The 17,076-nt window shown below is 34.5% G+C and overlaps 1 protein-coding gene across 5 annotated transcripts in view; it reads right to left on the reverse strand.

Annotated features, from left to right (window-relative positions):
• Positions 1-17,076, reverse strand: part of MKLN1 (muskelin 1) — a 306,710-nt gene that overhangs the window by 41,045 nt on the left and 248,589 nt on the right. For all 5 annotated transcript variants that reach the window (XM_081147023.1, XM_081147024.1, XM_081147025.1 and 2 more), the window contains 3 exons: positions 9,264-9,476; positions 3,354-3,575; positions 332-461 (listed from right to left, as the gene is read on the reverse strand). In XM_081147023.1, the coding sequence (XP_081003149.1) occupies positions 332-461; positions 3,354-3,575; positions 9,264-9,476 (565 nt within the window). The remainder of the gene's footprint in view (positions 1-331; positions 462-3,353; positions 3,576-9,263; positions 9,477-17,076) is intronic.

The raw sequence follows: 17,076 nt of genomic DNA on the forward strand, positions 1-17,076 counted from the left end.
CAGAAGGTAGAAAAAATGAGCAAATATAGAATAATAGTTTTTAGGATATTAATTATTGCAAAGCCCTTCCTCCCCAATAAACACATAAATGATTCCCTTAGAGATTTACATACTATCTTCCTGCTCCAAAGGAATAATGATAATTCATATATTTTAAACAGATAGAATTGGATAATTTAGCTGATAGTTTTTTCCCTCTTAGTCAGCATTACTTCAATTAAAGAAATGGGGAAAGGGCGAAGAATGGTTAGGAAGAAAAGAAAGTGGGCTATAAAGTTTCTGCCTTACAAAGTAGTTAAGACATGAGAGAAGAATCACTAAATGCCTTTACCCATTCCAGAGTCTTTCTTGGTGCCATCTGATATTATGTCTACATGATCAGAGTCCACATCATAACTAAAGAAATCATTCAAATAGGTCTTCGATCTCTGGCCACCAAATACATATAAGCAACGATTTTTCTGAAAAATAAGGAAAAAAGGGCAAAGAACACAGAAAGTAGTCACTTCCATGAAAAATTCAGAATGACCTTTAAAAAATGTAAACCTCTATAGAAGTAATTTTATGATAGATCCTAGGCAATAGAGTACTATGTTGGTACAAAGAGAAATGAAGAAGCTTCCTATATACTGCTAAGAGGTGATCTCCAGGATATCCTATTAAAGTAAAAAAGCACGGTGCAGCCCGGCCTGTGTGGCTCAGTTGGTTGGGTGGAGTTCCATGCACCAAGAGGTCACCAGTTCAATTCCCGGTCAGGGCACACGCCCGGGTTGTGGGCTTGATCCCTAGTAGGGGGCGTGCAGGAGGTAGTCGATCAATCTCATCAATGTCTCTCTCTTTCTTTTCCTTTCTCTCTTAAAAAAATCAATAAAAAAAAAATATTTTTAAAAACAAAACAAAACCAAGGTAAGAATAATGTTTGCAGGGTGCTGTCTTTGTGTGAGAAAGGGGAAAAAGAAATGTGTATGTGTTTGTTTCTTTATCCAAAAAGAAAAAAGAAAGGAAACAATAAGAGACGGTTACTTCTTGGAAAGGGACAGAACAGGAAGACAGGCATAACAGATCTCTCTTAAAGTACCCGGACTTACGATTTTGCCTTTAGAACCAGGTATATGTTTTTATTTAACTAGAAAACAAATTAACTCAAAGGAAAAAAAATCTCTGAAATTTGAAAAACAATGAAAGAAATAAACCTACCAGTATATAAAGATATGACCACATAGAGAAGAAATATGTCTAGTGATTTTAATTCATGTTTTTGACTACCCTTTCCTAGTAGGCTATATCCTAAACAGAAAATAATAAGAAAGTAATTTTAAACAGGATTTAGTGATTTTGTTGTTAGTTTTGCTATTCTATAAACTGTAAGACAGAGCAAGTAATATAATCTTGACATTAGGAAGGAGAATTTTAAACTTAAAAGATATACAAATAAAATCAAAGATATTAAATTTAAAAACCATAATCTTTCACTTAAATTATATATACCAGTATAAACTCACGATTTAAATTTTCTCTTACTAAAAAGATTTTATATAAATAAATTAAACACACACACACACACACCCATATATATATTTGGCTGAAGATAGAGAAAAATTTGGGCATCAAAAAGAACAATGACATCACTGGATTAAACACATCAAATATATAAAAATCATGAGTTCATAATAATACTTTTAAAAAATCTATTGGTAAACTTTGGAGCCTCAACTCATTCATATGAAAAGTGATGAAGGAAAAAATCAAACATTTCTATTACCTATCCTGTGCAGTTTACATATCAGGGTAGCCACATAGTTAATGAGAGTCAGTTTTTAATAATACAATCAGTTAATAAATGCAGAAGAAATGACACAATTAGGAAAATCACCATTTGACAAATCCTAATGAAATCTAGGCAATAACTATCAAATACTGCTAGAGTAATGAGGTAAAATGTTGGCAAGAAACTTCATAATAATCAGACTGATAACACCTGAATTCACTGAACAATTTTAACATCACCAGAAGTATGACAACTACACATTAAATGCCTCTTGAAATTTTGCAATCGAACCACCTATGAAGTATTCCTGCACCTCTCCTTTTGCATTCCCACTCCCAAAAAGGGAAAGTAAATCTAAAATCAAGTAACAGATTTATAGGGGTGATCACTTCATAAGTTATATACATGTCTAATCACTGGGTTGTACACCTGAAACTAATATTTATGTCAACTATAATTGAAAAATTATTTTTAAAAAAAGACTCTGGATTTAACTACCAGAAAATATGAATAAAAGGTCGCATTAAATGGCATTATGAGAATAAAATCAGCCAAATCAAGAATACAGGAAATTCTAAGGCACATATGATTCACTTTCTTTAACAAATAAGTGGTATGTGGGGAATGAAACAGGAGGGGTGAGTACTGTTGTGGATTTAAAAAAATTTAAGAGACATAACAACCAAATATAATACTTAGGCTTTTTTGAACCCTGACTTGAATAAACCAACTATAAAAAGGTATTTTTCAGTATTTCAGAAAAATTCTATATATTAAAGGATATTAAGAAATTGCTTTTACTTTGGTTGAATATTATAATGGTATTGCAATTATGTTTTTAAAAAGTCCTTAGCTGTTGGTGACACACTATAGTATTTACAGATGTAATGATACAGTGCTTGGAATTTGCTTTAAAATAAATACGCCAGCACTTAAAAATAAACATAAATAAAATAAATAAGTGAAATATGTGGGGTAGATATATGAGAAATAAATAGTTAAATACTGATTAACTGTTGAAACTGGTGAGTACAGAGGAATTTCTCCTACATATCTCCCCATTTTGGTATATGTCTAAAATATCCCATAATATATTTTTAAAGTTATGTTCACAGAAAAAAGCCCAAGTTTCCACTGTAACATTGGAAAAGGTTAATGCAATGTCGGTATGTTGGTTTTCCTGATCAATTTTAATTCTAATTCTATAATGTCAATTCTTAATTATGTGCACTTAATGAACAATAGCAGAAGGGAAAATAAGAACAGATAAGAAAATTGATCTTGTAGTTACTGAGAAATAAATAGAAATAGCTGCAATATCTATATGAGCAGTGAAGTTAGTCATAAAATGCCTGTATTAGTATTAAGGTGATAACTACTTAGGAATTACTAAGTTGATGGGAGTCTCAAGTAGCTAACAGTTCACTGTTAAAGAATTTTATTTTTGTCTATCATTGCTAACACTAATCATTTATTTCTAATGAAAAGTCTTGATCTCTTACTAAGGAATTAGATTTCACTACTTCTTTTCCTACTGAGATACACATGACAAAATAACATAATACAATGTACAGAATATTCTTACTGAGTGAAAGAGCATGCAGTGTCCTATCCGAGACTGGATATCCTCAGGCCCAGCATTGCAGGAGTCCTCTCGAAGAAGTTTCCAGGTTTGACATTGACAGTTGAAAGCAAACAACCCACTGAATTGTGGTTCACTGGCTCTACTGTCGTCTACGCTGCCATTACATGTCAAAATTCTACCCCCAAAGGTGTAGATCATATGTTTTTCTGAGTCCATACACATCTATCAGAACAAAAGAACAGATTAAATAGTTTTAGATTGTTCCTGTCATATGTGCTAAAATGAAACCAATGTGTGTGGTTTTAGAGTCTCAAAAAAACCTGAACTTTGTAATACCACTGAGTGCCACCCCGATTATAATATGCTCTTATTGCAATACTGCTAGCCACCTGGCAGACGGATCTCTAAATACCTTTTCGGGTTTCCATTTTCCCCACTAAGAAAAAAATATGTTGGGTTAAAGAGCTTTATGCTTTCTTAAAACTGCATAATTTTTACCACAAAGGCCCAATAAATAATACATGAGGTGCTGACTAATAAACCTGAGAATACACAGCATCCTCTACAGGTAAACAGTGACCATACGCTCCTCTTAACCCTCCTTATAAAAACTCCTTTCTATTCTAAGCTAGCATCCTATTAATCTTGCTGCCATTAAATAAGAGAGCAGATATGTGAATGAGTGATGCAGCTAAGTTCATCTCTCTGAATTTATTTTACAAAACTCTTCAAATTATGTTACAAAACACTAAAACAAACAAAAAGACATTTGCAGCAATCAGTCTCCAAGCTGACATCTATGGTGTGGTAAAGCTTGCCTTCTTTTAGCACAATACTATAAATTTAATTTTCTTTGAGGTATGTAATGCAATTCATGTTCAAAATGCAAACTTCATACTTTCATTCTTTCAACTCAAGATTATAGTTTGTCATAAAAATATCTGAGAAGTCATTTGTTGAAGATAATAAATAAGAATTAAATTCTATTTCAAAGAATATATAAATACAAGTTGGAAATTAGATGTTGAACACAAGTAGCATTTACATTTAAAGAAAAAAATTGGGTACACAAAACATTATTTTGCTAAAGCACAAATACTAGCCATTGTAGTTTCAATTCTCTCCTCCCATCAAATTACTTCTGCTAATTATTTTTGCACTGTTTTTAATAAAAAGCTTTTTAAATGATTGCAAAACTTGGTTTTAAAATTAATATTAAAAAGAAGATTCTAACCAATGTCACCCCAATAAACTCAATAAAAATAAAAAATAAAAGATTCTAGCATCTCCTAATCTTTACCTACCACTAACAAGATCCACTCACTTGCTATTTTCCAGGTCTCTTGCAGAGTTTTATAAATTAAGATGAAAATCTACTATATCTAAAGGGTGAAATCTTGATGTATATGGTTGCAAAACTGAGATAAATGTGTCCCTGGTCCTCCAAAGAAAGTGTTCCCACTCTTTAACCTTCAATAATCTATCATTAAAAGCAATCCACGTATTCCTGAAGACAACTCAGTATGTCCCATTCACCTACTATATATATATGACTGTCTAGGGCTGCATTGAAGCTGAGTCACATTACCCTGTCCAAAGTAAGTACTTAAGGCTCAAGTCTCTCCAAACCCCTGGGGATTATGCTGAAAATCCTGAGGGACTTACATTACATAAGCCAATTTACATTTTCATAAATTCACAGAGTCATACTAATTTTGGCCAATCTCTGTTATCAGGTTTCCTATGGTTATCTACCCCTAAATTCTACTTCATATGGCTACGAAGGGATTTTCTCTTTCCTTTTGGGGATTTTTAATTTTGACGTGCCTATTCTCATTTGTTTGCCTACAAAGGTACCCAGTTTTCTCTGAGGCTTTTAGGATTTTCTCTTAATCCTTGGTTCTGAAATTTCATTAAGGAAGTATCTAAGCAGGAATATTCTTTTTCATTCATCCTGATCTGCACCTAGTGTTCCCTTCGTTCTGAAAATTTTCTTTATCTCTAGTTTTCTTCATTTTTACCTTGAGTGTGTTTGTTTGTTTTGGCCTGCATTCTCTTTTTCTAGAACTCCTATTAGATGGTACTGGAATTTCAGGACCTTTTCTCTGTTTCTTAAGTTTCCTCTCATAATTTCAGCTCATTAATTTAGAAACCACTTAGAGGTGAGTGTGCCCATTCTGCTTTTCAGTTAATTTGCTGAGAATTTAAAAAATCTTTAATTTGCAATTTTTCTAGATGACTTTTTTATGAATGCAACAGCCACCTAAATTGCTCTAAAAATATCACTTAAACTTATCTTAAAGGCTTCTTCAGTTTATATTAGTTTTTCTTTGTTAATTCTTAATTTGTTGAGTTCAGCACCTATCTCATGGTATTAATTATTTTCGAATATTTGGATTTCTTGGTTGCTGTTCTAGTCCTCTTTGCATCTGAGAATCCCTAGTGATCTGCCTGCTGCATTACAATAGCCTGCCTAAAAGGACTGGGGGGATAAATAAGATGTGATGCTCTGCAGGGTTCCACAGCTACTCTCCAGTGTCCCTTGGAAGTATTGCTCTACCTTTCCAGCTCCAATGCCCACACTCAATATTTGACCAATGGAGAACATCACAGTTAAGTGCTACTCAGTCAAACTGAAGAATGCTTTGCTGTTCAGTCTCCCACTGACCATCTAATGTTTGCCTCAGCTATATAAACTTTGAGACTCACGTGGCTGCAATCAGACAAAGGCTGTAGTTTCTTCTTGTTGGATCTGATCCTATTTACTTTCTACCTTAAAGGAATTCTCCCCCCAAATATTTTTAAGTTCCCCAAGGGCATTCTTTCTCGTTTTAAACACCATTACTAATGTATTCTCTTGTCATTTCATAGGATGGGGGCAGGAGAACAGTAAAAGTATATGTTCAGCCTGCTGATGATCCACACTGACCCAGGGAGAATGTTAATGAGCTGAGATCTCCTATCCTTTGACTGAAGTTTCTCCTGCCAATTCTTGGCTAGCCTGTATTCTTTGCTAGTAATTTCTTCAAAAAGTGGTCATACTTGCCTAGCCGGTGTCGCTCAGTGGTTGAGTGCTGACCCATGAACCAAGAGGTCATGGTTTGATTCCCAGTCAGGGCACATGCCTGGGTTTCAAGCTCTTATTTCTATGCTATATGACCCTTACCTATTCTTCACTATGCTCCATGAAGATTAGTCTTCATTTCTGAAAATGCTACAATGTTTTTCTTCAATTTCTTTCCCGAGTTTTATCAGGTCCATTTCACAAGCTCCTATTATTTGGTCATCTCACCTGCATTCCTGAATTTATGCTTTCTTGTATTTTTCAGAATTTCAAGCTTCAATCAATAAATCATTTAATTCATGTTCAGATACTGAAATATAATTTTTACCTACTTTTTCTTCCAAAGTTTTGCTGTCCTTTTTCTTTTTCTTGTTTTTCTTTAGAGTCCCTGTCTAAAGACTTGGTGTTTATTGCTTTTTAGGTTTTCATATTTAAATTAGTTGAATTTCCCTGGACCAGATAACAGAAGGTTCCTATGAAAGGGTAATATTGTTGCTCAGGACTCCTTCCTCTGTTGCTTCTGAATTAAATTGCTTCTTCAAAATATAGTGCATCTGTGAAGCCATGTCTTTTTTAACTCTATAAATCCTCATCTGGGTTGAGGGGCTTCTCTCTCAAGACTTGAGCTTCTGCAGTTCCTTCACTAGATATTGCAAAAGGAGCCACTGTCCCCAGTTGTCATGGTGTTTCCTATACTTTTAGAAGATGACATCTGACATCTACCACCTCAGGGCCTTTCTGGATGCTTTCCACATGTTATCTCACTGCCTCTCCCAGAGGCTGCTCTGGGTTCAACTTTCTGCCCTGCTCATGACACTTTCTACTAAGATGTACCTCTGCTAGGCTCCCTCTGCACTCCCAGTTCTCCCTTATTACACTGCTGTCAGCTTCAATACAGGTTCTGGATATTTCAGTTGTTTTTGGCTAAACTTACAAGAAATTGGGAGTTGTGGGTTTTCTCTGGCTCCTGGTTTTGCTGAATATATGACTTGTGTTTTTTGTGTGTTTTTTTAAATCTCTGTTTGGTTCTCATTGTTCCTGAAAATCACACAAAGCAACAACATCGAAAGCTTCAGAACTAAGCTGCCACTATGTTCTTAAATCCAAAAGTCTTTAAATTTAAATTTTTTAACTGTGTTAAATTCAAAATTGTAAAGTAACTTTTAAAAATGTCTTCATGCCTCTAGCTTTTTCATGTTCTTCTAAAATTTGAACGTTAAGTGTCAAATCTTAAAGTGTCATGAACAACCCCAAGTAATTTTTGAAGTCCCAACTTAAAGCTTTATTTGCATGATATAGAATAGAAAATAGAAGCTTATACAGATTACACAAGGTCACAGAGCTAGTTGTTAGCTGAATTAGCACTGAAATCCTGGTTTCTTCACCCCTAGTGTTCTGCTATAACATCTAATCAGCTGAAAATCAAACATTTAACAGAACCTAGCATCAAAGAACATTCTATTTTATCAAAGTCAAGAGAAACAAAGACCATATATAAGGACAATATATTTGTACTTAGGACTACCCCTAAGCTATTCTTTTTTTCAGCTTGTAAAAATAAAGACATAAGCATATTTCGTAAAGAAATCTGTAACTAGCTGAAAGCAAGAAAATAAATTGTATCCCTTAAAATGTTATCTGCTGATGTTCTGTTTTTAAAAGATCAGAACTAGCCAAACTTTTTTTGAAGTTCTTGTTTTCCACATGAAAACACTGAGGATATCAGCAGGGAAGCACAAAGCTTTACAGAGCAGTTATGTAGAGCCAGCAGAAGTTCCAAATTCAATCTGGTAGTACTTGGAAGACTAGTATTTTTGATTTTCCACCCACCACTTACTTGATAGGCATATAACCCACTCCTCTTTTCCTTACCATTCTCCTGTAACAACTACTTGTTAATATAAATATAGCATTAGGATACTTTTAAAGCTAAGAACAAAAATATGTAATAAATAATAAATAAAAACTTGGGTTTAACTTGTATGTAAGATAGGAGATAAGATAGGCCTAAACTAGATTCTATCATACTTCTAGCACCACCTCCCATTTCTCAAGTACTACATAATGCTATGTTCATCGTTACAGTGTTACAGATTTTTTAAGTCTTTTTCTCCCCCATACTCCAAAAAAAAAACCTTTGGACATGGGTTGAACCAAGTAAAACTGCCTATAGAATTCAAAGTGGTTGCTGTTTTGTTTGAGGTACTGAACTATACTGAACTAATTGACATGAAGTAAATATTCAAATATAAATAACAATAATGACATGGATGGAGACGAGATGATGATGATATTTACATGCATATTAATAACAAAATGGCTTACAATATCACTATGTGTAGTCTTCTTGTCTACAACATCATTATATGATTTTTATTGGTGCTGAATTTAAGCTTCATCTAGTTTATATCAAATTCCTGTTTTATAATGTTTGTGATTATATGCAAAGGTAAATATATTTCACTTGAACTGGAAGAAAAGCTCTAGATTTCAAATTCCTGAACTCATTATAAAGTAATTTTGAATTTCTTCCAGGAATGTAGAATAAGAAGTTTTAAAAGGGAAAACTGTTATTGTTATGATTCCTAGATATTTTTTAATCAACTAAATTTGTTTTTCCTAATATATACTGCTTCACCTACTGTAAAGTTTTTATCAAGTCACATTTGTGTTCTGAAATCTTAGTATTTTATCCTGCACTATATGAGAGAAAATTTTTATTATCTGTCACAGGTATTTGTAATAGAAATTACTAAGAAACAAGTCAGCATAATGTGAAGTAAACTCTAAGAGCAAGAGTTCCTAAGCACTAACTATTCTACCATATATTTATCTGTGCACCAAACCTGATGATCAAACACCAATTTCGGCCCTCCATCAGCAGCAGTATCTTCACTGAGTAACATCCATGTGTTAGTGTCAATGTCATAACGATAAAAGTCACTTTTCAGAGATTTGCTGTTCCTCACAGAGGAATCCAAGTAACGGCCCAATGTGTAGATTTGCCTTCGTTGAATGTCTATGCACATTTTGTGACATGATCTGGCACTAGGACCATTCTGTGGAGAGAAAAAAAAGAAGAAAAAATTCAAAGAACAAATAACAAAATTAAATTAAATGCCTCTTTTTGTTGACTTTCATTATAAGCTTTGCTCAGAAACTCACAGCAAGTAAACTAATAATATAAGTCCAACAATAGGCTTAAATCTCTAAAGGAAAGCAAAAGAAGTAGAAGGAGACAGAAATCTTACCTTAGCGATACTTAAAACATATCAGGAAAGATAAGCTGAACTATTCTATACCATATGGCATTCTGTTATAACACTTAGATGGCATCTATTACATACCCGATTGCATTTTAGTCGCTGTGCACAGAGTTTAATCCTCTATTATATGTTGATCTACTTAAAGACATATTTAGTCTTTTAAAATATTTCTCATCAGAATTTCTCACCAGAATCTAGCAGACAGGCATTCCAAGAATATCTAGAATCACTGAATTTCATAATTAGAAAGAACTGACATAAAATGTCTAGTTTAATTATCTCCTTTTAAAGAAGAGAAACTAAATGCCAAAAGACAAGAGGCATCCTACTGAAAGCCAGTGACACAAGCAGAATGAGAACCCAAGTCTCTGACTTCTTCATCTACCCTTTTCATTACATAAAACTGACTCCTGACTGAATAAGTAACCCAAGTGGGGGAAAATATAAAGAATAGTATATTACCAACAAAAATTAATTAGTTAAGATTATTTGCATCACAGGACTGAATAAAAGGAAAAAAATTATTGTAGTATAAATCAAAAGCAGAGATCATGAAGGGAAAAAAAACACACACCTTTAATTGGACAGGACTGAATTAGCTGAAAGGGGGAAAAGAAACCAGAACTAATATTTATTAAATATCTCCTAAATTCTGTCTATATTATTACTACTTTGTATGTGTGTGTATATTTCATTTAATCTATGTAATAACTCTATAAGGAAATATTACCACCATTTCATAAAGTCTAGAAAGTAAAACAGAGAATCTAAGCTCCAGGATAACCAATGCAAAAACTGTGTTCTTTCCACTATTCCAGATTGTTTTTTCTAGACGAGAAACAAAAGCAAAAATACACTTATTACAATGTGTGTGGTTATGACTGAGATGAAGAATTCCTGCTGCAAAAATAATAGAGTTGAAGTATAAGGTAGAAATAGGAAGCTTGGTGAATGACTGACAGAGGAGGCTAGATATAATCTTGTAAGCAATAAAGAACTATTACAGGTTTCTAGAGCAGGATAGAAAATAAAAAAGTGGCACTATAGAAAGAGTAATCTAGCATTATTATTTAGATTAACTGAAGCAATAAAGGTATTCAGCATAAAGAACAGTTTGACATTACTGTTATTAACCCAGATATTATGCTGATTTAAACCTGCATTTTAGTCTTCATATTAATTACTATCCTAAAACTTATTTTTTAAGATTTTTGTAAAGAAAAATCTTCAGTAGATAAGGTGAAAAATTTTATCTGAGAAAGAATTTCTTCCGTAATTAAGTAATCTCAAAAACAAATATGGGGTAATATATAATAAATAAATAAATGCCATATTTCCTAGAGTATGAAATTTGATTAGGAGAGTAACAACTTCTTGCATCATCTTAATTAGCAAGAGTGCTATTAAAATGTTGAGCAATTATAGCCTAAGTAAAAAAAAAGAATTAAGATAATAGGAATCAATAGAATAGAAAAAAAATGAAACCAACAAACTTGGATCTTTGAATGATTAAATTATAAACCATTCAAAGACAAATTTTTAAAAAGGAAGAGAAAATACAAATTGCCAATATTAGAAATGAAAGTAGAAATATTACTAAAGGCTCACTACAAGTTAAAAAGAAATAAGGGCCTAGTATAAAAACAGGTAAAATCTGACAAAGTAGATAAAATAGATATATTACTTGAAAAAAAAATTAACTGACCAAAATTGACACAAGATGAAAGAGAAAATTTGAAGTCATAATATGTATTGAAAAATTGCATTTATAATTTAAAATCATCGTACAGACAGCACTAGTCCTACATATCTAAGCTGGTAAATTTTATCAAAAACTTAAAGAAGAAATAATACCAAATTACAGAAAATTTTTCAGAAAACAAAAAAAAACAAACCCTTCCATTTTAAATCTGTATTGTATTCCATTCTTAATTTATTTTATGAGGACAACATAACACTGAAGCCAATTAACAATATTACAAAGGAGGAGAAGAAGAAATAATATACAGGCAGCTAGTACCTCACATATAGAGACACAAAACTAATTTTTAACAAAATATTACCAAATAGAATGCAGCAAGATATAAAAACAGTATTTCATAACTAAAGGGTTTATCTTAGGGATGCAAAATCAACTTTATATTTGCAAATCAATCAAGTTAATTCATCACATTAACAGAATAACAGGAAAAAACATGATGTCAATATACGAGCAAAAGCATTCAAGAGGAGGACCAAGATGGCAGTGTAGGTAAACGTGGTACTTGTCGCCTCTCACAGCTACATCAAAGTTACAAATACTCTACAAAACAACCATCATTCAGAACTGCCTGAATTCTGGCTGAATGGAAGCCATACAACTAGAGAATTAAAAAAGAAGGCACACTGAGACTGGTAGGAGAGGCGGAGGCACTGAATGGGCTGGTCTAACACCCACGTGTGGTCCCCATGAGAAGCAAGGGATCCCAGCCCCACACCAGACCCTCTCGGCCCAAGGTTCCAGAGCCAGGAAGAGAAGTCACCACATTTCTGGCTGTAAAAACCCCCAGGAATTGAGGCCGAGGAAGTTGGAAGGCTGCTAAGATTCCCAGGCAGTTCCACTTAAAGGGCCAGCATACCGACTTAAGAGTACTCACTCCCTCTCAGCTCCAGCACTGGGGCAGCAGCTTGAAAGGATCCAGGGATATGCAGGGAGGAAGTAAATTGGCTGGTATCAGAGCAAGAGCTGGAGGCTGCAGCTTTCTGCCAGAGAGAAGTGCTTGCAGAGGCCACTGTTCCTTTACTGAGCCCTCCTCCCCACAGAGCTGACAAGTGGGTGCCATATCTGAGTCTCCATTAACCTGCCCTGGTGATACCCTGAGACCCCACCCCACCCAATTTGCAGCCCCACCAAAGCTGTTTGCAGAGGTTTTTCCATATGAATGGCCTGTTCTGGATCAGGCTTCAGATTTTCCTAAAATCTCTCCAACAAACAGTAGCTGTCCTCAGTGTGTCCCATACCTCTCTATAAGTGGACCCAGGTCTGGCACTAGCAGCAGCCTCCTTTGGTTAAGAGCTTGGCCTCTCCTGGGCACCTACAAGCCCAACACAAGTAGCAGCCATCTGAAGATTGTTCTGTAGCTCATGCTGGGTAGCCCCAGGCAGGGCACAGGCAGTAGCTGGCTTTGTACCTCTTGGGGGACCCCAGAGCCAGTGTACCTGGTGGTCTGCTTCAGACCATACCAGATTACAGCCCTATCACATCCACGAATGACACACTCAAGGGGCAGACTTGGTGAGCACCAAAGCCCCACTGAAGCAAGTCCTGCTCCATAGGGGTGTCTCCAGCACAGCAGCTCTTCTGCTGTAGTCCCAGCTGGTCCTCACAGCTAACTGGCCTGGGGTCAGTCCCTCCCAGTGACGCCAAGAGCAATCAAGACTCAGCTACAACAGGACAGTGAACAAAATAAAATTAATTAAATAGAACCAGAGGCATGGCAACATGGAAGAGACTGGTGAATCTCAGAGGGAAGGGGAGAGGTGAGGTGGGAAGAGATTAACCAAAGCACACAGTGGTATCTCGGTTTTCTAATGTAATCTGTCCCGGAAGACCGTTGGAGTTCTGAAATGTTCGAAAACCAAGGGATCAACAGCCAACAGGTAGGCCTCTGGGATCTTGCCCTCAGCAGAAGCTGTGTGGCATGTTCGAAAATGGAAGCATTTACTTCTGGATTTACAGCGTTTCTAAACCAAAATGTTCGTCAAGATGTTCGAAAACCGAGGTACCACTGTACATCCATTACCCATGGACAAAGACAACAGGGTGCTGAAGGCTTGGGGCAGGGCAGGATCCGGGTGAAGGGGGGAGTGAAGGGGGATGATAGGGTGGAGGAGGAGATCTCTAATCCAACAATAAAGATTAAAAAAGAGAAAAAGTAGTCGATAAAATTCAACACATATTCATGATGAAAAACTCACAGCAAACTGGGAATAGAAAGAAACTTCCTTAATCTAATAAAGAATGTATGAAAATTCTAAATCTAATTTTCACTTAATGGTGAAACACTAAATGATTTCCTGCTAGGATCTCAAACAAGATAAGAAAGCCTATTCTCACCTATTTAACATTATACTGGAAGTCCAATTCAGTGCAATAAGGCATTAATTTAAAAAATAAAATACAAAATTATGACAGAAAAAAAAAAGAGTGGAAGAAAGGAAGTAAAACTGTTCCTATTCATAGATGACCAGACTATTTGTTGAAAACAGCCTAAGAAATCAACAAAGAAATTATCAGAATAATAAGTGGATTTAGAAAAGGAACATATACAAAGGCAATAGTTTAAAAAAAAACAATTTACTTCTCTATATTAGCAGGCTGTTTTCTAATTAAAAAATTTTAAGTTCCAAATAGCATGAAAAATCAAAATACAGTGGGATCAATTTAATAAAATATCCAAGACCTCTAACGTGAAAATTCCAAGAGTGCTGAGGAATATTAAAGAAGACTGAAATAAATGGAGATTCATCTATGTTCATGGATTACAAGACTATTATTAAGACATCAATTCTCTCAAAATTGTTCTATAGATTCATCACATTCCCAATCATAATCCCAAGTTTTAGAAATTGACAATATGGTTCTAAAATTTATATGCAAATGTAAAGGACTTAGAAGAATATGAATAATTTTTTAAAAAGAGGTCTTACATTTCCTGACCTCAAGGAGTGTCATATTGGTATATGAACAGACCAAAAGATAATGGAGCAGAAAAGAGTGTCCAAAAAGAGACATCTACTTATATGATCAACTGAATTTTGACAAAGGTCAATGGGTAAAAGATAGGGAGCAACAACAACTCTCAAACATTCTGGCAAGAATATAAAATGGTACAACCACTTTGGGAAAGCTTCAACAGTTTCAATGGATGCTAAAGGGTAAAACTTTGATAAGTAACAGGATATTTTCATAATCTCAAAAATTATTTATACTAAGGAGGGCCCAATGTCATCCACCTGGTATTACTGCTAAAAATGCTTAACCTAAATCCAGTCCTAAGGAAATATCAGACAAATCCAACTGAGGAATAGTCTACAAAATAACAGCTTTGTATTCCAAAAATGTCAAGGTCAAGGAAGACAAGGAAAGGTTAAGGAACTATTCCAGATGAAAGGTGACTAAAGAAACATGACACTGAAATGCAATGCATGATCATGAACTGAGTCCTAGGTCAGGGATGGGGGTTGGGCTGACAGTGGGACACTTATAAAGGACATTACTAAGGAATTACTGGGATAATTGTCTATATCTGAATAGGGACTGTGGATTAAATTAAAGCAGCTGTTCTCAGTGCAGTCTGGAGTCTCCAAAACACTTCAGGGAATCCACAAAGTCAATGTTATTTTCATAACAATATAAGATAAAAATTTATCCTTTCACTCTTATTTTCTTATGAATGTAGGTGAAATTTTCCAGAGGCTACATGATTTTTGATATAGCAATATAGTGAGTGCAAAAGAAGATCAGAATCCAGTTGCTTTCTATTAAACCAAACATTAAAGAGATTTAGAAAACTAAAAAAAATGCTACTTGATATATAATGATTATCTCAAGAAAAAGCACCTATGTGACCAAGTTGCAAGCTGACCTAGATGCTTTTCCCATGGAACACTATATTTACTGGAAAGAAAACTAACTATCCAAGTATTGTTATTCAGACATTGTGATATGGCTGGTATTTTTTTGAAAAATAAATGAAATATGTCATTTTGAAGGAAAACAACTCACAAAATTAGTTTCCAATGATAAAATGCACATTTTTAAATTAAGCAAAAATTAGAATTTTTGAAAACTCCTACCCACTACTGTAATCTTGACTCCTTCCCAATACTTTAAGTCTTCTCTGAGACTGATAGTGACATTAACAAATGTGTTATTTTTGGATATTGTATAATAAAATGTCGACATTTAGAAGATGTGTATAACTCAGGGAACCAATATTTTTCAAGTCACCAAACACATGGGTAAAAAACACCATGGATAAAAGGTCCATTCAAAGAGCAAGATAGACCAATATGTTTTAATGTAACAGAATACAAAATATTAGCTGATACGGCTTCAGAGTCTACAATGCAATTACCTTTAGGAAACAATCACTGGTTAATTTAGGATATGAGATCAAAAAGGAACATGTGCAGCTCTGGTCGGTGTGGCTCAGTTGGTTGGGCAATGTCCCATGCACCAAAAGGTTACCAGTTTGATTCCTGGGCAGGGCACATACCCAGATTGCGGGTTCGACCCCTGTCAAAGTGCATACAGGAGGCAGCCAATCGATGTTTCTCTCTCTCTCTAAAGTAAACAAAAACCCATATTTATAAAAAAAGGAATATGTGCAATTATCTAAAAGAGCTATTAAAATACTACTCTCCTTTCATAAAACATATCTATGTGAGGTCCAATTTTCCTCATATATTCCACACAAACAGTATGTCACAAGAGATTAAGAGGAGCAGCACATATGAAAATCTAGCTGTCTTCCACTAAGTCAGACATTAAAGAGATTTATAAAAATGCAAAACTAAACAAAAATACATTTTGAACCTATAAAAACTTACTTGCGCCCTAGCCAGTTTGGCTCAGTGGTCAGAGCGTCGACCCATGGCCTGAAGGGTCCCAGGTTTGATTTCGGTCAAGGGCAGTTTCAGGCTTGATCCCTGGCCCTGGTAAGGGTGCGTGCAGAAGGCAACCAATCAGTGTGCCTCTCTCACATCAATGTTTCTCTCTCTCTCTTTCATTCTCTCTGAAAGGTAATGGAAAAAATATCCTCGAGTGAGGATTAAAAAAAACCCAAAAACTTACTTGCATATTAACGTCCACATTTAAAATAATTATTCTCTTTAAGAGCTGAGCCATACCATTCTTTCAATCTCTTAACTGTATTATTAGATACATGTTTAAGTGAATTAAATTAATTTTGCTTAACTGTATATCATACTTTCACAACACAAGCTCTGGGGTATCATCAAATAATAACTTGCACTCACTGGTATCAAAAATAAAATTAGATGATGAAATATTAACTTCAATTTTGGAAGGAATGAGCATTTATGCTAGAGCCATATATTACCATTCAATTCATCAATAAATCAACAAAAGTTTTTTCTGGTGTCTATATGAAAAAAGTAATAAACTATAATAAATCCAAACTCCAGAACTAGGTCACCACTTATATCTACTGACTTCAAAATAACAGACACAGTATTCTCATAAAAATAATTTCTGTATTTTTCCAGTATAAGTTTTAAATAATTATTATTTGCATTCTAAATATTACTTATAACATGTATAAATGGTACAAAAATAATAATCATGCCCAGCTTCAAAAGTAGAACATTAATATTACCTTTGAAATCC

This window comes from Miniopterus schreibersii (genome assembly GCF_964146895.1).
Source record: "Miniopterus schreibersii genome assembly, chromosome: 9".
Taxonomy (NCBI): Eukaryota; Metazoa; Chordata; class Mammalia; order Chiroptera; family Miniopteridae; genus Miniopterus; species Miniopterus schreibersii.